The sequence below is a fragment of the Pocillopora damicornis genome, chromosome 9, assembly GCF_964200805.1.
Source record: "Pocillopora damicornis chromosome 9, jaPocDami1.2, whole genome shotgun sequence".
NCBI lineage: Eukaryota > Metazoa > Cnidaria > Anthozoa > Scleractinia > Pocilloporidae > Pocillopora > Pocillopora damicornis.
Window position 1 is genome coordinate 19,310,525 of NC_142678.1, and position 24,797 is coordinate 19,335,321.

A 24,797-nucleotide genomic window follows, 5' to 3' on the forward strand; every position below is an offset into this window, starting at 1 on the left:
CCTTCGAATTCAATTCCATTTGCTGAGAATGCCAAAAGTAGGAAGATTACAGAGAGTAGTATTCCTTGTTTCAAGTTCATCTTGAAGCCAAAAGGTAAACAGCAATACCAGACAAACTTGTTATTGTTAACACTGGTCGTTAATAATAATAATAACCTCTCCCACGCTTTGTTCGCCTCGATGTAGAGTTTGACACGGTTCATGTCCTGATAGACATTGGATTAAAACGTCTTTTGTTTTAAATACAATATAATAGTTTCCCTGATGAAATATATTATTAGAAACTGGAAAAATAAAGAGGAAAGGTTAGTCGAGCGTTTCAATGAGAGCGTGCAAGAATGAAGGATTAACGCATACGCTTCCTTTATTTTGTTCGTCTGTGAGCAAACCTGAAGTATTTAGAACTAGTTCAGTTTCATCGTCATTTCATCGGCTGGTTACGGCAATTATGTAATGCACATCGTAGAGAAAGCCACTTAAGCAGTGAACTAACAGTAGTAGTTTTGAGTTCAAAATTAACGCCGATTTAAAGTTTAATCGAAAGGTGTTAACTCGGAAAGGTTTTTATTTCGATTTCGTCTAAGAGTTTGTCATTATATGTTTATTACTGGAGTGCCCCAAATCTTAATTGTTAAACAAAGCCTCCTCATAAATGAAAGGTAAAGCGATCTTCGCAGTAATGAACACTACTTAAGCAGTAGTGAAAATAAGGCCTAAAAAAATTCAGTACACCATATGAGTACTTGGAGAATTTTACAGATAAAAGTATGGAGATTGTGTATGCTGATGTCACAGCACAAAGGGTGAAGCTTCATTTTGCCTTAGATGTCATCATATCGCCCAAACAACGACAGCGTATGAAGTAAAACTTCATAATTTACATGAAGAACTCGCATGGCTTCTCGGTCGATCTTAACTTTGAAAGCAATAGATGGTCACCCTGGCCATAGCCCAGCTCGAAATTCTCACAGAAAACCCTCCAGTAACCAAATATTCTCTGACTGCTTACGCCTAACGGCGAGCTAAGTTTATCGATCTTTCTCACAAAAATAACTACTTGAAAATTAAATAAATAAATAAAACCTATCATAACCTTATTATCATCTTAACTGACGACAATCCAAAAGGGCTTTTATTGCCGATCCTGACAGTTACAATAACTTTGCGCTTTGGGAACTTTAAGCCCAATGCAAGTGATTTGGCTCCTCTGACGCACTTCACTTGACAAATGACTCTATGAATCGATTAAAGCATTACCTTGTCCGTGTCACTCACAATTGAAACGTTCATGAAAGTTGCAAGAAAACTGTGACAAATGAAATGCTGGGGTAAAGCATTTCATTAAGAAACTGTATTGCTACCATGAAATAACATTGCAATTAATTTATTGCTTGTCGATGCGAGTAGAAATTAATGCATGAAAATATGGTTACAAGTAACCGAGACGAGTCGTTCGACTCGAATCGATTCGATAACATTTTCAACGACCCTTGGTAGTTACTTGTGGTGTCTTGCAAATCGACTTGTGGTATGACGGGTCGACTTAAACTGAGACGAGTCGTTCGATTCGAGTCGAATGGAGTCGATAGACAACATCTTCAACGCCATCTAGTAGCTTCTTGCGGAATATTTTCTAAGTGTCTAGCAAATCGACTTGTGGTATGACGGGTCGACTATAACTAAGACAAGTCGAATGGAGTCGAGTCGAATGGAGTCGATTCGAAAACATTTTCAACAACCCTTGATAGTTACTTGCGAAATATTTTCTAAGTGTCTTGCAAATTGACTTCCGGTATGCGTTTCCATCTAATGAGAGATGGTTTATCAGATTTTCGATTAACCGCGAATCGACTTCCGGTAGAACGATTCGCAAACTGCCTTTCACGAATCGTATCGGTTTGGGTGTATTGGACAACTTGCTGCGTGCAGATATCTTTTCAGCCAGACCTACACACCTGAGTCCGACACCAGGTAAAGAAACTCGAAAGAGTGCTGTGTATCAACTGGCTCGCACGTACACGCAAAGGCCATGACATTCAGCGAAAACAGTGGCAAATGCAGACGATAATTGCAGTCAAAAAACAGGCAAATAAAATAACAGAAGATTTAAGAACTTTCTAGAGGTATTTACTTGAAAAACAGATAAACGATAACGCAGTCACGCTACAAATACTATTTCTGCGTGGAATTTATAATAAGGAAAATACTCACGGTCTTGACAGCGATCACCAGGGACACCGGAAGGACATATGCATTTGAAGGTATTGTCTCCATTATTCACGCATGTGCCATTGTTGGCACAGGGATAGTCTAAACAGGGGTCCAAACCTTGCAAACGTATGATAAAAGTCAACAAGATATCTTCGAAATTTAAACATCCTGGAGAAGACTGCAAATTAAACTTCTAATGCGCGGCGAAATATTTCATCTGCGTCCAAATCATAATCATACATCACCACCTATCTAAACATTATTCTTTCGAGAAAAACTAAAAAAACAAAGCAAAAAAAATTAAACAGGTGGAATACTTACAGACTTGACAGCGATCACCGGTGACACCGTGAGGACATATGCATTTGAAGGTATTGTTTCCATTATCCACGCATGTGCCATTGTTGGCACAGGGATATTCTGAACAGGGGTTTAAACCTTAGAAATAAGGATAAAAGTTAAAAGGCCACCGATGAAAGTAAATGTTTCTGTAGTAAATTGCAAAACCCTTAATGTACGGTGTACATTCTTTATTGGTTCCTTCCCCGGGGCTTTTCAGAGTTAATGTTACACTACAAACATGATGCTTGAAAATCCCAATTGGCAGGAGGCAGACCAGTTGGCTATTTACACAGCACAGCCGAGGAGTTGAACTCGGGACGACCGAAAAGTAATCCAGTAAGTGGCAGGGCAGAAGACTTAAACCCGGGACCACCAGATTACAAGTCCAGCGCCCTAAGCACGCGGTCAAGCCGCCCAATAGAGAGTTTGAGCTTCTTGGGAATGGAATTCTAAGTCTTCTCTTCCTAAGAAATGGCCCAGACAACTCTCAATATCTGATAGACAAAGCTCTTCAGCTGGATCCTTTGAAAAGAAAAAAACTAAAAACAAAACAAAACAGATAAGCATAAAAAAGGAAAATACTCACGGACTTGACAGCGATCACCAGTGACACCGGGAGGACATATGCATTTGAAGGTGTTGTCTCCATTATCTAGGCATGCGCCATTGTTGGCACAGGGATATTCTGAACAGGGATCTAAACCTTAGAAATAATGATAAAAGTTAAAAGGCCACCGATGAAAGTAAACACTTCTGTAGTAAACTGCAAAACCCTTCATGTGAGACGAAAAGTTTTGTTTCTATCAAATTGTTCATATCAAAGGAGGGTTCGGGTTACTCGAAAGAGGAATCCTTAGTTTTTACTTTTAAAGAGTTTGTCCAGGCACTCATCAATTTCTCTTGCCTTAAATTCCCCATTTAGAGGATAGTAAGCGATTAGATTACCTTAGTGTACAAACAGAAAGAATCAATTAATTACCGTACTGATTCTTGAGCTCCTGAAGGCGCTTTCACTGAAGTTTAGGGACTTGTAGCAGTTAAAAAGGATTGGTTTTAAACAGAGACATCAAATTTACTAAATTAACCGCAAAAATTGAAGTGTACACTCCCGTAAATTTTACAGTATTTTGTCGATCTACAATGTATAATATTGCCACAGGGATAGTCTAAGCAAGGGTCCAAATCTTAATAGCGTAGGGTAAAAGTTAGCAGACCATCAACGAAATTCAAAACTCCTCAAGTAGACTACAAATTAAACCTCTAATGTGTGGCGAAATATTTCATCTGCGTCTAAATTTTTATATTAAGACAGGGTTTCAGCATCTTTGAAGTAGAAATCTAGTATTTTCTTCTAAAGAGTTCGTCTGGATACTCATCAATATCTAAAAGACACCTGCCCTTAAAATATGATGATATCAAGTCATTACTTATCTAAGAAAAAAAAAAAGCAAACTTAAACAAGTGTACTTACTTTGGTAGGTATGCACTTGGCAGCGATCACCAGTGACACCGGGAGGACAAATGCATTTGAAGGTATTGTTTCCATTATCCACACATGTGCCATTGTTGGCACAGGGATATTCTGAACAGGGGTCTAAACCTTAGAAATAATAATAAAAGCGAAAAGGCCACCCACGAAACTCCGTCATTTGGGAACTCTATAAAACTGTTTGAGTTTCCTGAAAACTGGTAGGATCCATTGGTTTCTCCATGGGGTCCAGTTGTGAGCTCCACCTGTCCTAAAACTCCAGCTGGCTGCTTATTGTCAATTTCTCTTGCCTCAAATTCCCCATTTAGAGGATAGTAAGCAATAAGATCACCTTAGTGTACAAACAGAAAGAAAGAATTAATTACCATACTGATATGTGGAACGGTTTTGAGTGAATCTTGACCTGCTGGAGACACTTTAATTGAAATTTAGAAACTTGTGGTGGTGAAAAAAGTTTGATCGTAAACTAAGAAACCAAATTTACTAAATGAACCGCAGAAAACTGAGTCTCCTTGTGTACTCCGTTGGTTCAAATTCCCCACCCCACCCAGGAAAGGCTCCAATCCCCCATCCACGGGGTACCTACAACAGCCAAATGCCCGTGGGTTGTCCTCAGGGGGATGTAGAAGCTTTGAATCGATCGGCGCATAACGGGCCTTCTTGGTAATATAGAACGCCTGAAAATGCTGACTCTGAGGTTTTATCGCTCAAGTTTATAAATATTTCGTTGACCACTGAGTGCGATAATCTTTTATTATACAAGCTTTAAAAACAGTCATATCCTATAGAAGAATGTTCTCCCAATACCAGTTACCAATGCTAGCTAAATTTTTTAGTGACATATCAGGGCCATGTCATCTCTAGCAGTGGTATTGATAATACGGTTTTTGTTTTGTTTTGTTTTGGGTTTTCTTTTTTTAAACAAAGATTTGCCGATTGACTGGTAAGCTGTAATTTTTGCTTTTTCTGCTGAGCTGACCAAGAACCACCTCTTGTCCACTTCACTTAGTTCAGCGTACGGCCATGTGCATCAACGTGATGCTTCTTCTTTCTCCTGGAGCAGATGCAAACAGTGTTTAGTCGACCAACATTGTTATTCATTCGATGTCCCTTCATATTGAGCTATTAACTTTCATGACACGCCATTCTAATTCGATAGGTAAGTCCATCAATAGGGTCCCGTTGCCACTGATGCTCGTCAAAGACTTGGTTTCCCATTGGTCAAGACAAACAGCAATTTGCGCCTCTTTTCAGTTCGCTAGCTGGCTCGCAGTCGATCTGATTTTCATTGCTATCGTTCAAATAAGCGGAAAAGGCTTTCCTTGGGGGAGTATGGTTTGTGAAGGCTATAATGATGTAAACAGGAGAGAGTAAAACGGAAAATGCTTCAGTGAGTAAAAATATTTTGCTTCCTTTTGGCCAAGACTAAAATGGATTATTTTAAAAACAGTTTAGATTTGTTTGGGCCTTAGACTAACTGATGGTATATTACTTCACGGTGTTCCCATCATGGGGCGTCTTTAGCCATATATAAGTAAGCCTTGAGACTCAAATTACCATTTATTTTGATAAAGCCTGTGTCTCACGTTTACGAGGGTCTCAATGGGGTTAACCGATAGCCGTAAAACCGCCAAAATATGTAGAAAGCAGTACATAACAAAAATAGTTAATATTTACTTTGGCAGCAGGTGTCCCGCTCAAATCCAGGTTCAATAGGAAATGATGCTATAAGAGATAGAAATAACATACAAAACATGACATAAAGGACGATTCAAAATTCGTCGATACCTCAGCTAATCCATTAAGGCAAGGGATTATAAACTAAGTCCAGTAAGAAGGATACATTATAGTGCTGAATAATTGTTGTGAAAGGCTGTCTGTAAACCAACCTCACGATTTCAATTAGGCAATGGAAACCAAACACATAGGCTTGTCGCTTAAAAAGACATTTCTGTCTGTATTGAAGGGTAAAAAAAATCGCCCACACACAAATGAGAAGCAGAATCACTGTGTTCAGTATGAGATGGTGTGAAAATCGGAAATTAAAGACTTCGAAAAGGACATCAATTTCTTTCAATGGGGGAAGGCAAACTGAACGCAAAGGAAAGCTTTTCTGTTCAAATCATGGACATTTTTTTCATAATAAAACGAGAACAAATTCTTATCGTTATCCATGGATATGTTCATCTTTGCCAATCATTTGAAAAGATAACATAAAAACAAAATAGTGCGTATATCTAAAAAAATAATAGAAATCATAATAATTATGCTGATGCATATAGTAATGATAAACACCATAACCTCCAGTTGTCCGCTGCGCCCTACAAAAACTGTTTCTTAAAATCTTCAAGGAAAAAACAAATTAATGATAAAAACAATCATACAATCATGAATCCATATAAATTCGACCGCTCTTAACACCCCCTCTCAAATGAAGATCACCTTGGACATGTGAACTACTGCTGAGCTAGCTACGGCAAAATTCACACGTTTGATTTCACAATGCACTTCGCCTAAAAAGATCATGTTCACAACGAAATCGGTTCCGTGAGGCAACGGACGTTTAGACAAAGTTATCGACAAACCCTATTACCAAAAGATTGTCTGTTTGGTTCAGGTCTGTATGTCTTGTCCAAACAAAACATCACTGCTACAGAAACTTCTACCTCCACAACTTCTGTATCATAAAATTTATCTGAATTAATGCTGATGTTAACACCGCCTTAGCGCCAATGAACCTAGGTAGTTTATTTGCGAAAACATATGATTTCCTTTCTTGCCATACACACTTTTATATGGCTACTTCTTATTATTTCGATATGGAACCGTCAAACCTTGTAGTAGAAAGAGTGCCTTGAAGAATCGTTGCTAGACTATGGAATGAAACATCAAGCTTTCTCGGAGAGCAACGAAAAAAAACACGGTTAAGTATTTTGAGAGAGAAATTCGTGACATACAGGAGATTATTCCTTAACTAACATCTCTTGAGTAGTTAATGATGCTAATAAAAGTCTTCTTTATATTTTTCTCAAACCAAGCTGTTCTCAACCTTTCCTATTTTATAAGTTTTTGATGTTATCATGAAGTTATCAATGTACTGTAATTAAGGACCTTATATGATTTTCAAGAGTGGCTCGGTTAGATAAGTATTAGACATTTGCGTAACTGCTAACTTCCATTAAGGAATAAAAAGAAAGGAAAATTGTCGGGCATATGACTGTTTGTTCTCAGTTTCTTACCCAAAAATTGAAAATAACATTTCACTCTTAAAAACATGAATCTTAATTGTATACTTCACTTCTTTGCCAAATTTCTGCCGAAGTCCTTTCGACAAATTGTGTCGTTGGGATCAACGCGATGCTGTTGTTTGGAGTATTAAAGTGTCATTTGTTTCCTGGCAGCAGTCAACAAATCCAAATTGTGCACTCATCATAAATGAACACCTTCATGTTCTTGTTGGTTTTATTTGGTTATTTTGTGGTGGTAATTCATTCATGGCAACTCTTCTCTGTCTTTCAGGGTTGATTTCCTCAACAGATCGGGGCTCCGCGCCAGCAGCTGACAGGTTTTCCTCTTATTTTTTTAAGTCGTAGCATTTCAAAAATAGCATTTCTGAACCGGCGATCTCTGTAATAATAGATCAAGGGATTTGCGAGAGAATTAAGCTGCATGATTGTCTCAGTCAGTCGGAAAACCGAACTTTTCTGAAAAATTGCGAAGAATTTTCCCAAAATTTCTATCGCAGTGGGAAGAAGAAACGATAAAAATATCATTCCTGTTATAAAACCAGTTGTCTTAGCAATTTTAGCTTTCTGCTTTACAACAGATACAGTGCGAACAGTGTGGACCAGTTTCATTTTTAGTTTTCGTATTTCAAGGTACATCATTAGGTAAAAATAGGTTATCACTGTTAAGGCAGATCCCCAAAAACACCCTGAAAAAGTAAATAAGGATTTTTAAACCACCCAATGTCTATGTTAGCCGCAGCTAAGAAATAGGGCGGTAATATGACTATCGACGGCAGCCAAGCGAGTACAGCAACTCTCTTTGCACGTCGTCTTGTCGAGATCAATTGGTATGTTCTCCATTTCCAGGAAATGGTCTCTACACAAAAGTGATTGGATGTACGGTAAGAGAGGGAGGTATAATTGGAGGAAAGGGTAAGGCAAAAATTGTTCAGAATTTACAGTCCAACTTTAACCTCAGAAGAAAAAAAACATTGATTACTGAAAAGTTCCCCTCAAAGCATTCGCTCTGACGAACACTCGTCTCCAGGAAATGGTTTCTACACAAAAGTGATTGGATGTACGGTAAGGGAGGGAGGTAAAATTGGAGGAAAGGGTAATGCAAAAATTGTTTAGAATTTACAGTCCAACTTTAACCTCAGAAGAAAAAACATTGATCACTGAAAAGTTCCCCTCAAAGCATTCGCTCTGACGAACACTCGTGCCGACCATCGGCTATGAAGGACTAAAGTTCGAAACGTCAGCTTTATCAACTTTTTACGGTGGCTAATTTACGTTATCAACTCGATGACGTTGATAAAACCAAATTTTCTTGTAATGAATCCTTGCCTTTACAAGCCAAGCCTTTAGAACATCTGAAACTGCATATGATAATCAGAATTAGTATATGCTAAAACAGTGTACAGAGTTGAAGGCGTGCTCTGATTGGCTATTCAAACTCTTTGACATCTACCTCCGAACACTTGCGCGGGATTTCCACACCAAATGCAGGTTATTGTATGTTTATACATTGAATCTTCAGCAAGACAGGATTGATGTAAAACTTCATCTACGGAGAGGTGCCTCTCATGTTTAATGTCACACAGTTAAAAATTATTTAGAGTATACATAGCCACTGATGGCAATACCACAGACATGTACGAAATAGCAAGGTATTTTACAGTTGAGCCTAAAAGGTTCTTCTTTAGGTAAATGAACCGTTCATCTTCTTGTCGTCCGATAAAGAAATCTGGATAATTTTTAAAAATGAACGCTTAAAAATATATTTCGTGAATAAAGAGATTCGAAGGGGGTAATGAGAGGAGCATGTTATTGCTTGATTAGTAATTGCAAAATTCAGCTGTTTTTTCACGGCTTGATCATGACGCATTCAGATCATACGTAACCACGAAATAAGTTTAAAGCCCCTATGCAAACAAGGGCCTCAGATGATTGATATGACTACCTTGCCTTCATGGCAAGATATGACACAATTCTGGACCCAAAACATCAAAGGGTCATTTTTGACCTCACTATAATTACATCAAATTTATCATGATTGAAAACTTGTCCTCTACTTTGATGTGACAGAAGTATAAAAGGAATCATGCCCAGCCCCGTGAGAGATTTGAACTCTCGACCCCTGGTTTACAAGACCAGTGCTCTAACCACTGAGCTAACGAGGCGACCACTAATGAACGGTCTCACGAAAATGGCATTGGAAAGTATAAATGACATGAGTCTGTTAGCACGTGGATTTTTTATTTTTTATTTTTTCAAGACTACCAAAATGCTTCAACTTACTGATGCCAGAAGATAACTAATCATTCATGTAGGACGGCAAATCTACCAAACCAGCTCCTAAATCAGATATACCAATGAGAGATGATAGCCACTGGGGGCTATAATCAGACTGACTGAGGGTTCAAGAAGGTGGGAAAAGTGCATTGAATTGAAAATAAGCCGTTGAAAATGACGTTTTAAAGTAACGACGACTTAAAGATCGTCAGTCCAAGCTTTAGCATGTAAAAAATGTTTTTCGATTTTGTTACAAAAATAGTTAATCACGATTGTGCTCAGATTAAACATTAAAAGAAGCGAAAAATTGCAAATTTAATTGTTAACAAATGGCCTGGTGAATGGAAAATTCAGTTGAAGACGTGCACTTGATTATGCGATATCTACGGCTGAAAACGTAACTTTTCTAAGACATTGTAGTCAAACAGCAATGAGGATGTGATCTCCGATTAGGATATCATTGAACACGATATCCAGAATTGCGTTAAGACTTTTTTAAACATCTACGCTCAGCAAAAGTGGTCAGAAAGTCTTCTAAGAAGTTATCACTTTTGCAGGTCCTCGTAAAGCGGTATGAACTGCTTTGCGACTCTCTTTCTATCCGAAGTTATCTTCAGCCATGCCATTCCCACAATGCAAAATCCAATGAACACACCCAACGAGGCAACAACAGGAATGTTGAAACCTGATGAAGGAAAAGTAAGAAAATCGAGCTTAGTTTAATCATGTCATATCATCCGAGGAGGGTGGACCTGAAACATAGTGAGATACACCTGTGAAAATTTGCAGTGTTATTAAGTTGATACCACGAAACTAATTAATCCTTTGTTGCGTGGTTTGTTTGTTCTACCAGCCAAGGGGTTGAAACCGCGTTCGCAAGTTTTGGTCGGTCAGCTCCGATATGTGCCGTTGATTTGGTCGTCCAGTTGGTCTGTAGATGCGATAAACTAGTCGTTTATGAGGAGTTGCTAGGTTATGGAATGGTGACGTTGGGAATGAAGTTAAGTTACCAAGTCATCTCTCTCAAGTCATTCTTTAAATACATTTTAGTGTAGCACTTGTTTGTTTATACTGAGACTGCGGTAGAATCATTTCCTGCTACTTGTGTGGTCTGATCACAAGTGTGAGAGTTGCCTTGCAATAGAAGGTCCATTTTTACTGACGGCTGTCGTTTTCAGGGCGGACTTTCTCTCACGTTGACGCTCAGGCTACAGCGGTGTCGATTCTCACTCCTGAGTCAAAACCATCTACCGAGTAATTTTTTGTCTGGACTTAAGATATGTCTTGAACACCTGTTCAGATATTTCTGCATCTTGCTGTTAGCATTGCCAAATACTTAAATACATTTACTTCAAATACTCGCCTGTATTAACTTTGGGCTTACTCTCATCCAAGGCAACCGATTCCGCCTCTCTGTTCTCGCGGTTCAGTGCGATAGGACCTTGGGCCAGAGCGTATTTGTTACCCGGGTTGTCATGAAGAACCCCCTCGCTTCGTCGTCTTCTCTGTACGCAGCCTTGAGCACATCTTGAGGCAGGATCTGCGGCGTCACAAATTTGGACCTCGCAATGGAAAAACACAAACGTGTCCCTCCCGACGTATTGGAAGGCCTCCAGGCTCCAGCGCTGAGACTGTTTGTCGGGACTGTCATGGAATTGAAGCGTGTCATCATTGTCGACCGAGCACCTGCAGAAAGTGAGAAAATAAGACCAGTTCTGTAACGTTTGTCGGTTACAAGTTTATCAAAAGCACTCTCACGAATCACCCTTGCAAGACAAACTTTTAACGTATTTATTAATTACTGGTGAGGTTCAGTTTTGTTCCGTGACTTGTAACTGAGTGGATAGTGGTGTTAAAGTTGTAGCTAAGAATCCAACCTTAAAACCACGAATCCAAAGTTAGAGCTACGCATCCAAAGTTCACAAAGGTAACTTTGGATCCTTTGTTATAACTTAAACAGAAATATCCACTTTTTTTTCTTTCATTTATAATAGTAGTCAGAGGCCACCATAGTTTTGAGTGTCTCTTGGGATAAAAGCTCGAGTGATTGGAGAGATGCATGCCCTCTAATTAGTTTCAATCAATCAATGAATACTTTATTTAATAAAATGAGAGGGGAATATTTTGGCTCTTCAACGAAACTATTGAAGTTGATTTGGAAGAAAGAAAGAAAAACATTTTGGTAAAAAGAATCAAAAAAGTTGATACTGGCTAAAAAATATATTGTTCTGGACGTTTCGGCTATTACTGTTGCCTTCTTCAGCAAAGATAAAAATGCAAAATGGCTAACGGCGTCCTGCTTGGTATATTATTTATGTCCACGATGTGTGATAAAACTAAATCTCGAAGGAATTTTTTAAAGTGTAATAATATACCAAACAGGACGCCGTTAGACATTTTGCATTTTTATCTTTATTATGGAAGGCAACAGGAGTAGCCGAAACGCCCAGAACAATATATATTTTGGCCAGTGTCAACTTATTTATTTTTCACAAAATTTTTTAATATGCCTGGCTACACACCGAATATTTTTAAAGAAAAACATGGTTAAAAAAGAGTAGTTGCATAAGTAAACCCTCGAGGTTACAAGAAAACAGTTATTCTCCTTATCCTCAAGTTTTCATGACATGAAAAATTTGTTATTCCCTCGCCTTCAACTTTCAATTGGCAATGGATTTTTTGAGGCAAAACTTGAACACCTCGTTTAAGTCATGGAGCAAAAAACGTAATGAGAGTTACCTACCCGTCTTTAATAATATCATATCTGGGCTGAGAATTCCTGTCCTGATAGGGGGTGGCATAGCAGTTCAGGGCTAAGATTGACAATGTTGAGTCCTCGCTTTCGACACGGGTTTCAAAGTACACTCGTTCACGGATTGTGAATTCAACAGGGAAGTCATCCTGAGAGAAGGGAGCAATGAATCTGATGGAAGGAAAGAGTTGAAATACAATTAGACCTTACTTCTTGAGGCTTGCGTCTATTCGACATGAACAAGTGATTTTCTTGAAGAAAAGCGATGTACAAACTCAGAAAAGTTAGTAATAATTTTATGCTAAAATCTATGTTTGGAGATTTAAATACCGAAATGGGCCTTTCTGGTGTTAAAACGTCCTCTCGGTCGCCACTTTGTATCATTATTAAAATCCTTTTAAGCACATTTTGGTTTCAAAAGTGTCAGTCGAAAAATTGGATCGCACTCATCAGCATCTTTTTAACATCTTGGCTTTGTGGTGATTATAAGGGCAAATCAAGAGAAGGCAACCCTTAAATTTTCAGTAATTGTATCATTTTAAATTTTGAATAAGCTATGCGCAATAATTTGAAAATCGTAATTTGATAGACTTCTTTTGGAGCTAAAAATTAATTTCGACAATCTTTTCAGCACTCGCAAATTTCCTTGAAGGAACTGCGCAATTGCAAAAATTATGTTGGTTAAGATCGAAAACGCATTACATCGGAATCCAAATCTTATCTTTTTTTTCAAAACAACAGTCACACAGTGTCATGCCTCTAACATAAAGTTATCTTTTTCCCACACAAATACAACTATTTCCTCAAGAAAGGCTTTGTGTTCGACCTCATATCTAGAAATGACCCAGTCAAGTGCGATAATACACAATTTGCATAGTAGCAAATGGAATAGAACATATTCACGATTGTATAGATTTGTCTTACTGAGAACTTCGGAACAAATCCAAACTGAGAGTAAACTTTCCAAATCCCCTGGAAGAAAAAACGATCTTCGTGCTTGATGGCCTGATTCCAATGGAGGACACCGCACCCCAATTGGAGTAAAAGCAGTGGAAGGGGATCATAGCCTGGCGCAAGCGCGTCACAATCTTGTTCTCTTCTATAGGTATTTCGGACACCATGTTGCTGTATATAACGTAATCCTTATTATGCTTCAAAATGGTACCACACTTTCCAGTTTCGGTATGAAGGAAAAAGTGAGTCTTGTTTTCAGTGGCTGTGCAGTTCGCGTCTATTAGTCTCAGGTGTTCACGGTCAAGACCCAAGAGGAGAGACTTGGGTAGAGTAATAGTCATTTCGTCTTGGCCACAGTCTACTTCCACTCCCGCGGCTGTTGAAATAAAATATCAGATTTTTTTTTAAGACTCTACAGAGGTAAGATGCCAATATGGCTAAACGCTTAAGGGCAACATACAGAATACAAAAATAGAAACCTGTATTGTCAAAATCTGACTGCGACATCAAGTAACTGCGAAGGAGGATAGTTGATTTATAGAACAAAAATGCTCAAGAATAGGTCACCAATAATAAATAGTCTCCGTGCTTAAAAAAGACGAGATTTTTTGATTACTTCCCTCGCTCTCTCCCAAAATGATTTTTATTGCCATTTCCCTCACGGTCACGTCGCCGTCATGTTATAGTCGTGTAATCTGCGCAATTGCTCAAGGCTCTGGACGAAGGAAAAACTTGTACTTTGAAATATACGAACAACTTTCGTTTAAAATCTGACAGGGATGTTAATTATGATAAACCCGTATTTGGCAAGAAGAACACCAAAATTTAAAGATTAGAAAGCCGATCGTCATAGACTGTTACTTCGAGGCCATCCTGTAAAGTGCTCATCATTCACTGTTTCTACTAAATAATCAAACAACATGTTAACAACCTTTTATTCAAAAACTATATGGAAAATTGCTCCATTAGATTATTTCTCACCAATACAATGGCGCTTGTCTTGTGCAAGGCTTAACTCTGGATCTGAGCAAGAGCAGTAGTAACCCCCCATAGTATTCTCACAGATATCTTGACAGTGGTCCTTGTTCTCCCGACACTCATCAATATCTGAAAGACAAATTTAAGCCATTCATACAAGAAAAAATTTCTCATTATATCGGTAAGGAATATGATGAGCGGGAATCGCCATTTATCGAAAATCCTTAAGAAAAAACAAACAAACAAACTTGAACAAGTGAAATACTCACCGACTTGGCAGAGATCGCCAGTGACACCGGGAGGACATATGCATTTGAAGGTATTGTTTCCATTATCCACGCAAGTGCCATTGTTGGCACAGGGATATTCTGAACAGGGGTCTAAACCTTAGAAATAAGGATAAAAGTTAAAAGGTGGCGAATGGAATTGAAACACACCGGAGTAGATTACGAAACCTCTTATGCGTGACGAAACACTTTGCCTACGTCGAAATTCTCACATCAAAAAAGAGTAAGATTCTCGGAAGTGGAATTTCAAACTTGAACAAGTGAAATACTCACCGACTTGGCAGCGATCACCGGTGACACCGGGAGGACATATGCATTTAAAGGTACTGTCTTCATTATCCACGCATGTGCTATCGTTGGCACAGGGATATTCTAAACAGGGGTCTACACCTTAAAAAATATGTAATAAAAGGATAAAGACCTCCGACGAAGGTATAAATTTCTGGCGTAAACTACAAAAGTTCTCAATAGCGAGGAAACATATCGTTTGCTGTATACATAAATACATACATACATACATACATACATACATACATACATACATACATACATACATACATGCACACATCCTTTATTGGCTCGTCCACGCGGGGCTTTTCAGAGTGAGTGTTACACTACAAGTATAATGTGCTTGAAGACCCCGACTGGAATTAAAAAGACCAGTTGGCTATTTACTCAGCGCCGCCGAGGGGTTATACTCGGGGCAACCGAAAACCAATCGAGTAAGTAGCAGGGCGGAGGACTTGAGTCCGAGACCACCAGATTACAAGTCCAGCGCCCTTAAGCACTCAGACACGCCGCCCCAATAGAGAGTTTCAGCTTTTAGGGAATGGAATTTTAAGTCTTCTCTTCTTTTAAAAAATCTGTCAATTTCTACGTCTAACGTGTAAAGTTTTTGGCCGTTTTACGGCTAACGGTTAACCCCATTGAGACCCTCGTGCAAGAGAAATGTTAAATACGTTTTCTTTCAGAAGAAGGCGAGGGTAACTCAGCGTGATCGTGGTGAGCGGCGAATGTCTGTTTGTCTCCTAAAAATATAGAAGTATGAAATGACATGCAAGTTGGGGCATAGTCGGTTGCGTAACGCATCAAGACCAGACTCGCGCAAGAAAAATGCTTGATGATTATAAAAGAGGATATTCAGAATAAACTTCACAGGGTACTCACCACCGGTCGTTGTGGGTTCATATTTCGCTTCAAATCCACGATCAACTGTTTGTCCAGGATGGAACATCACAAACATTTGGTTTCCACTCGACAACTGAGTCTCATTCCAAGACGACCCCTGGCAAAATCGCCCCAGCAAAGGCGAACTTGTTGACCCACCATCATAAAGCTCCACATAAGAACAAGAATCCGAACAATGACTGTCTGAACACTCACTTAAGACAAAATCAGTAAACGTATAATTTACAATTTTGTCAGCTGGCGCGGTAATGTTCCAGGTACAATCTCTGGATGCAGTGTAGCTACTCTTTGGGTAGTTTGTGCTGCTTATTTTCCCGCTGCCTGAGAGAGGAATTGCTTCCCTGGGACAAACTGTAAACAATGAAAAAGGAGCATTTGAGTGTGAAAGAATAAGCATAGGCTGTTCCGAGCGTTCAGTTGATAAAACGCAGTGCCATATTGAACAGCGCGAGAGTAGCAGAGGAGTGAAAAAACGAGGGAGGGGTGGGTCATGTTGTAAAATCAACTTCTTCATTTCCCGACCAGACCCAAACCCCATTCTCTTTTTCATTACGCCGCTACTATCGTGCCCTTGGCTATTTCGCTCTGTTTTACTAACTAGAACGATTGGAACAGGCCAGAATAAACATGGATTGGTGATAGATATATGGTTTCTTTAACAGATGCCGTCAAAATGTGGTAAGAACAAAAAAGTGGTACGCGAGGCGCTGCCAAGTGTCACTGATGAACTCAGTGTGACATCATCTGGTATCTCTTCCTGAACAAACGGACAGCAACGTGGAATCTAATTGTTTCAGATACCATGAAGAAGCAAATTGTTGTAAATGGTGAAGTCATTTATGCCTCTGTTCTCCAATAGGTGATAAATAACATCTAGTCAAAATGCTTATCACATAACTGTTGATTCGACCAATGGTCAAAATCTATACAGACCAAAACGGTTCAAAACTATACTCTTTAGGCTGATACATTCCAATATGGTGTTTATAAGGACGTAGCCCCAAGGCAAGAATATGAATATTTGAAACTCATCACGGAGACTAATTTACATTATCAACTCAGTTGATGAAACCAAATTATATTGTTATACTCTCCGACCGACGCAGCACCACAGTTTCTTTGGAAACTTACCACCTTTATTTTTTAGGTTAACATGGCTTCCCAGTACGTTACCGCTTACACTATACATCAGAGATGTTCGCATTCACCCTGAGTTGATAACAGAGAGAGCCCCCACTCTTATTAACTAAGCTCCTTATCATTTCTTGTATGGGTGAATTTATTGCATGTAACATCTTCTCTCAGCGAACTCTAAGATCCCACGAAGTTGTTCTCTCTACTTACTTGGAGGACTGTGGTTCAACAGTCTGTAGGTTGCCTCAAATCCGTCGAAATCTATGCTTGTATCATCGGACACAAACACCACCCTCAGGCTTTCGTGCAGTGAATAAAATATGACAGGAATAAACCTTGGTGTACCACATAGTTTTCCAGGCGGCACTTGATCACTGAAGCTATTCTGGACTTCCATATAATCACACGAACAAGCGATGCCACCACAACGTTGAATATTATAGTCTGGTAATGTGAGCTCAACACGGTATCCTTGTTTCCCTATAATCTTCCAGCTACACGTCTGGTTGAATGGATAGTTTCTTGGATTAAAGGGAGAGGAGAAAGAACCTGATGTTTCATCGAGGATCACATCTGTTGGGCACACTGAAAAAAGACTGCCAGCTTTAGTAAAATGCATCTTATTTACTGTAAAAACTTAATATACTGAATGAAAAATCTTAACGAAGCTTCATTTTCTCCGAAAACTGTTCTAATTTGATGAGGTTTACAATCCACTGTGGTCAACTGAATGATTTCAAATACCGCCTACAGCTCCTTTTCCGTATGTTGGCGGTTTCCTACTTTAATCAATATAACGATTGTGAAATACAGCAGCTTGCGTTGGAGTAAAAGGCTTGACTATATGCATTTTTTTCTACAGCCTATAGCTGTTCAAAGATTGCTTACTTTATTATTTGCATGATCACTCGAAAAAATTCCCGCTCAGTTTAATAGGGGTACATGCTCAATATACTTCTATACTTCCGGTTAATAAGCTACCATAGAAGAAAATTAAAGCTCTTACGTGAATCTCCATCTATCGCCTCAAAGGTTGCATTGAACCCTTTGTTTACAGGGCCGGTGCGAGATTCAAATCTCACTTGAATGAAATTTCCTTCGGAGTACACAGGAGGGGGAAGCTTTTGACCACAGATCTTAAAATCATTAGGATTTCCTCCATGAGAGGCAACGTTTGTGATGAAGACTCGGGCACTATCTGCTGCCGCTCCAGCACAGTCATCGTTTTCACCTGCTACCAGGGTAAAATTCAAGAAGGTCAGTTTGATGATTTTCCCACCGGGTACCGTGATATTCCAGGTACAAATCCTGTTTGCGTCATAGTTGTTGGGAAAATTGAGGCTGGAAATGTGACCACTAGCAGCATTAATGGACTCTCCAGGAGGGCTGCAGGCTGAAAAAAAGGTATCTTTTAGTTACTCTTTTGGTTTCTTACTCCAGACGAAAGAATTCCAGCAAAATCATACATGTTCAATACACCCAAACCGCTACGATTCGTCTACGGTCGTTGACAAATCCACACAGCGGAAGTCGAATCGTGTGTTAACGTACCGGAAGTCAAAGGGCGTGAGCAATGAGCGAAAATAAGTTACATGAAAAGAGAAAATGACAACATAACCTTCCACGTTCTTAAATCGTGAAACGGCCGGAAGTCCATTGTCAGAATATTATAAATATTAAATTTAACCTTCTTCCTTCCTAAAGCGTTAAACAAGGGCATTAACTGTTGACGAATCGACACGATTCGTACGGGTCGACACGACTCGTCATTTGTAAAGTCGATCCGTCTCTCCGGAGGTCGATTCGCAAATGAAGACAATACATACTTAAGCGTTAAGATTCGCATGGATTCGGCATGTGATTACCTCGTTTCTAAGTGGTTTTTTTTTTGAAAACGACAACTTTGGAGACGTGCGACCTGACAGCAATATGGCTGGCTTTTACGAAGATCGTGTTGGTTTTTTCGTATTTTCACAGTCCTTCATTTTGTAGGAAAGAGCTTTTTAAACTTATTTGGTCTCACATCGGTTGTTAAGAAGTATGCCTGCGGAGATAAAGAGGAATTTGTCGGTGGGAAGCGAAATAGGCTGGATGGCGACGACGCTTTTGTCTGTGAAACAGAGAGTTTGTTATATTTATTTCCCGAGCTTGGCGATGTTGAGGTTCGTCTCGCGGAATATTTTCTAAGTGTTTTGCAAATCAACTTCCGGTATGACGGGTCGACATGAACTGAGACGAGTAGTTCGACTCGAGGCTAATCGAGTCGATTCGACAACATTTTTAACGACCCTTGGTAGTTACTTGCGGAATATTTTCCAAGTGTCTTGCAAATTGACTTCCGGTATGCGTTTCCATCTAATGAGGGATAGTTTATCAGATTTTCGATTAACCACGAGTCGACTTCCGGCAGAACGATTCGCAAACTGCCTTTGACGAATCGTAGCGGCTTGGGTGTATTGGACAACAGGTTATAGCGGGTTTCGCCCATAACGAGTTTCGCACATATCGTTTCGCCCAGAACGAGAATGGTTTCGCCCAGAACAACAAAGGTTTCGCCCATAAGTAAAACTTCTACACTCTCACTCGGAAAACGTCAACCTTATAAACGTTTGTATGCACAGAATGAAGAAAAGTGACTTGACCTGAGATCATGAAATTTTGAAACGAACAAGTTACTGTTGAAACGAACAAGTCAATTATAGCTTTCACTGTGGAGCGGGGATTGTTAAGGTAATTCGCGCACGAAATACTGCAGAGACGTCCGTTTGTCGTAAAAGCATTGCTATGATTTTTTTGCATCACTTTTCTTCTCGAGAATTAAATTAAACGCTTTTGAAAACACTTGCGCGTGGAACATATCATCGTTGCAAATCTTTTGTACACGGAAGATAAGTTCCGCACGCCAGCTTATGAATACATGTGAATACGGTTTCGTGAATACTAAAACAAAGGAATCGAGAGTTAAAGATTGTATTTCTGACATAGGCAACGGCAACATATAATTGGAAAAGAGATAGAATAGATATGCCTGGGCGAAACCATTCTCGTTATGGGCGAAACGCTTCTTGGGCGAAACTCGTTATGGGCGAAACCCGCGGATACCGGACAACATGCAGCGTGCAGATATCTTTTCAGCGAGACCTACACACCTGGGCTCGACATCAAGCAAAGAAACTCGAAAGAGAGCTGTGTACCAACTGGCTTGCACGTGCACGCAAAGGTCATTACATTCAGCGAAAACAATGGCAAATGCAGACGATAATTGCAGTAAAAAAATAGGCAAATAAAATAACAGAAGGTTTAAGAACTTTCTTGGAGTGTTTCCTTGAAAAAACAGATAAGCAATCAGGCAGTCACGCTACAAATACTACTTCTGCGTGGAATTTCTAGATGGTGGAAAGTGGAAAAAAACATTTTCCAGTCTTCTTTTTTGGAAATATGGCGCAGTTAATGAATTTTATGGGGCTTTTGATATTTCTTTTCAAATGAGAGAGCCAGGGTTTTCCGTCATCCACGGTCTGCAAAAGTTGTTACACACGGCAACTTGTACGTCAACAAGCACGCGACATGTGACTTTAAAATCTCCCCTCCTGTTACAGTTTCCTCATTGTGAATTGTGCGATAATGTTAATAAACGATCAAATTATAGACTAATGAATGTTTTGTTCCGCACTAAAGCCCTATTTCCTGTTTTTAGCAAATCTACAAAGTAATAAACGACAGAATAAAGAAACGCTACGATATTCTCATCGATTTTTCGCCTACATGCACCTCTAAACGAAAAAAGTGTTTTTTTATGGCTTTCCGCAGAGATGAAACGATGGATTATAAAGGGGAATCAAAAGTAGTGTTGTAGCTTCCTGACAAGAGGAGATATTCGACCTCAAAGTTGTCAAATATTTGGATGAATCGAGAAGTCTGAGAACACGGTCGTTTATTTGTCTCTGTTGATTGACAAGCCATCACTGAAAAAACTCAGCGATGATCTCTCTCTCTCTCTCTCTCTCTCTCTCTCTCTCTCTCTCTCTCTCTCTCTCTCTCTCTCTCTCTCTCTCTCTCTCTCTCTCTCTCTCTCTCTCTCTCTCTCTCTCTCTCTCTCTCTCATAGTTATTATTTAAAAGACTTGCCTCCAAGGCTCAGGTGCTAAATACTCTATGCCGCCGTTTTGCGTTTAATGACTTTTAAAATTGCAGTGACCTTCTTTGGTTAGAACAGGAACAAATTCTCATTCTAGCACTTACGTTCAAATAACTTAGCCAATCTTTAATCTTTTGTATTTACTGAAACACAAAGTGTTATAGAATTAAGATAGGTCGCGTCAGAGAACCCTTAGTTATAAGTACAGTTAACGGCTTCCGCACTTTATTATCTTTTTACTATGTTAATTAGCTATCAGTCCAAGAACGCTTCTGCAAGGGCCATTTTATAACTTTACTATTCCCGAAGCCATTTGGAAAACTTAAGTGTTTATTGCCTGACAAATATTTTAAGGGCCGAGTTTGCGGAACGAAACGAAGCTCTCCTATTAAGCGATAGAAATATCCAGCATATATATAAAAACATGTTAATTAAAAGCGGATCAAAACGTCACTGAACAGAATTTTCCGGGTTAAGCAGTTAAAGCCGTGTCTTTTGTTCCTCACAGAAAATAAAAATATTTGACTAATGAGTCATTCAAAATTAACATTTCTTAAGGTTATGGAGGACGTGCAGGTGAAGGAAAGTTAAAGAAGAAGGAACCTCAAAGCGAACTATAATAAATTCAACATTTCAAGTAAAAAAAGATGACAAGTTACTGTATTGTTTCAAAATTGGATTGCACATTCTTCGATATTTTTTACCATGCCCTCCGCTGATAATATTGAGAACTAAACAGTGCTCTCTATGAATCCGAAATGTATTGTCTTCCTTGGCATTCAAGTAGCGCAACTTGATGAATGAGCGGTAGATTACAGCTGATTTCGGCCACAAAGAAAATGAAAAAGAAGAGCTATCAGCCTATCATTGATCGCGACTAGGATTCCAGTCGAGAATTAAGCGTTTTCGAAGACCAGTATTCTTGTGAAGTTTTAAGAGATTTCTCGCATATTAGCACAGTTTTCGTAAATGTGAAGGTAATTTTGCAGACTTCGTCTGCGGCGCAATGAGTCCATTGCTGAGAGATGTCAAGGAGGAGACAAATTATCAGGGCCATAGCCAGACTTCAGAACAAGACGAGGCAAGTTTCGAGCGCCGAAGGTCGAAGGCACGAATTGCGTGGAATTTTTCTTCCCAAACGGAGTCAATCTTGGGCCAAAATCAAGACGAGGCAATTGCCTCGTCTTGCCTCATGCTAGCCACAGCCCTGACAATCAGCAATACTTTCATTTTATATTACCTTCGAATTCAATTCCATTTGCTGAGAATGCCAAAAGTGGGAAAATTACAGAGAGTAGTATTCCTAGTTTCAAGTTCATCTTGAAGCCAAAAGGTAAACAGCAATACCAGACAAACTTGTTATTGTTTACACTCGTCGTTAATATTCTGAATAGACTTTTTCCGCATTGCTCACCTCAATGTAGAGTTTTACACGGTTCATGTCCCGATAAACATTGGATTTAAACTTGTTTTGTTTTAAATACAACATAATAGTCTCCCTGATCAAATGTGTGATTAGAAACTGGGATAATATAGAGGAAAAGTTAGTCGAGCGTTTTAATGAGAGTGTGTTAGAATGAAGGATTAACACGTACGATTCCTTTATTTTGTTCGTCTGTGAGCAAACCTAACGTGTTTAGAACTAGTTCAGTTTTATCTTTATTTCATCGGATGATTACGGTAATTATGTAGTGCACATCGTAGAGAAAGCCACTTAAGCAGTTAACTACAGATGTAAATAGTTAGTGGTTGAAGTTTTACGAAATATCCTTGAAAAGTTTTCATTTTGAGCTAGTCTTTTTCGTTCCATGGCAAAAAGAAATACACATCTTCAAGAATTAGTGTGAAACTAGAAAGTTGGGCTCATAAGCTAAATTTCTTCGCGATGTACGTGCTCTTTGATTCGATCAACATACTCCTGTTGATAATACTTCAACCCGGCGCTAAGCAACATACAAAGATATAATTGCATATTTAATGTAAATAAGGTGCTTCTTTTTTAAAAGCTCAAGGAGCTCAAAATTATCGCCGATTTAGAGTTCAATCGAAAGGTTTTAACTTAGAAGGGTTTTTATTTCGATTTCGCCTAAGAGTTTGTTATTATATGTTTATTACTGGAGTGCCCCAAATTGGCTTTTAAGCGATCTGACTTCGCTTGTGAAGCGAAAATTGACGGCGTCGCAAACGATCCCAGGAATAACGAGCAGTTTTATTGGTCTCTTTAATTTACCACAGAGATGAAGCCATTTACCCATTAACGCCCCAAGAGCGACTACAATCTAATTTCTCCTTACACTGTCACGGCTGAATCAAATATCACAAGAATCAGTTAACCAAAGTGAGGAAAAGTAGCAGACTTACGAATACGTTAATTGTTAAACAAAGCCTCCTCATAAATGAAAGGGAAAGCGATCTTCGCAGTAATGAACACTACTTAAGCAGTAGTGAAAATAAGGCCTAAAAAAATTCAGTACACCATATGAGTACTTGGAGAATTTTACAGATAAAACTGTGGAGATTGTGTATGCTGATGTCACGGCACAAAGGGTGAAGCTTCATTTTGCCTAAGATGTCATCATATTGCCCAAACAACGACAGCGTATGAAGTAAAACTTCATAATTTACATGAAGAATTCGCATGGCCTCTCAGTCGATCTTAACTTTGAAAGCAATAGATGGTCAGCCTGGCCATAGCCCAGCTCGAAATTCTCACAGAAAACTCTCCAGTAACCAAAATATTCTCTGGCTGCTTACACCTAACGGCAAGCTAAGTTTATCGATCTTTCTCACAAAAATAACTACTTGAAAATTAAATAAATAAATAAAACCTATCATAACCTTATTATCATCTTAACTGACAACATTCCAAAAAGGCTTTTATTGCCGATCCTGACAGTTACAATAATTTTGCGCTTTGGGGACTTAAAGCCCAATGCAAGTGATTTGGCTCCTCTGACACACTTCACTTGACAAATGACGCTATGAATCGATTAACGCATTACCTTGTCCATGTCCCACACAATTGAAACGTTCATGAAAGTTGCAAGAAAACTGTGACAAATGAGATGCTGGGGTGAAGCATCGTTTCATTAAGAAACTGTGTTGTTACCATGAAATAAAATTGCAATTAATTTATTGTTTGTCGATGCGAGTAGAAATCAATGCATGAAAATATGGTTACAAGTAACTGAGACGAATCGTTCAACTCGAGTCGATTCGACAACATTTTCAACGACCCTTGGTAGTTACTTGCGGAATATTTTCTAAGTGTCTTGCAAATCGACTTGTGGTATGACGGGTCGACTTAAACTGAGACGAGTCGTTCGATTCGAGTCGAATGGAGTCGATAGACAACATTATCAACGCCATCTAGTAGCTACTTGCGGAATATTTTCTAAGTGTCTTGCAAATCGACTTGTGGTATGACGGGTCGACTTTAACTAAGACAAGTCGAATGGAGTCGAGTCGAATGGAGTCGATTCGACAACATTTTCAACAACCCTTGACAGTTACTTGCGAAATATTTTCCAAGTGTCTTGCAAATTGACTTCCGGTATGCGTTTCCATCTAATGAGAGATAGTTTATCAGATTTTCGATAAACCGCGAATCGACTTCCGGCAGAACGATTCGCAAACTGCCTTTCACGAATCGTATCGGTTTGGGTGTATTGGACAACTTGCCGCGTGCAGATATCTTTTCGCCAGACCTACACACCTGAGCCCGACTCGAAAGAGTGCTGTGTACCAACTGGCTTGCACGTACACGCAAAGGCCATGACATTCAGCGAAAACAGTGGCAAATG

General features: G+C 39.2%; 1 protein-coding gene and 1 non-coding gene across 6 annotated transcripts in view; both read right to left on the reverse strand.

Annotated features, from left to right (window-relative positions):
- The window catches only part of LOC113665981 (uncharacterized), a 62,922-nt gene that overhangs the window by 23,937 nt on the left and 14,188 nt on the right, over nucleotides 1-24,797 (reverse strand). For 3 of the 5 annotated variants that reach the window (XM_089182646.1, XM_089182645.1, XM_089182643.1), the window contains 3 exons: nucleotides 17,864-18,250; nucleotides 17,068-17,442; nucleotides 15,703-16,074 (listed from right to left, as the gene is read on the reverse strand). In XM_089182646.1, the coding sequence (XP_089038772.1) occupies nucleotides 15,703-16,074; nucleotides 17,068-17,442; nucleotides 17,864-18,250 (1,134 nt within the window). Of the gene's footprint in view, nucleotides 1-9,511; nucleotides 10,250-10,927; nucleotides 11,251-12,307; nucleotides 12,488-13,240; nucleotides 13,647-14,251; nucleotides 14,378-14,517; nucleotides 14,635-14,808; nucleotides 14,926-15,702; nucleotides 16,075-17,067; nucleotides 17,443-17,863; nucleotides 18,251-24,797 lie in introns of those variants that run through there. The other 2 variants (XM_089182647.1, XM_089182648.1) reach the window with 2 other exon arrangements.
- On the reverse strand, nucleotides 9,380-9,452 carry Trnat-ugu (transfer RNA threonine (anticodon UGU)). The gene has a single exon. It is a non-coding gene; the product is annotated as a tRNA-Thr (tRNA).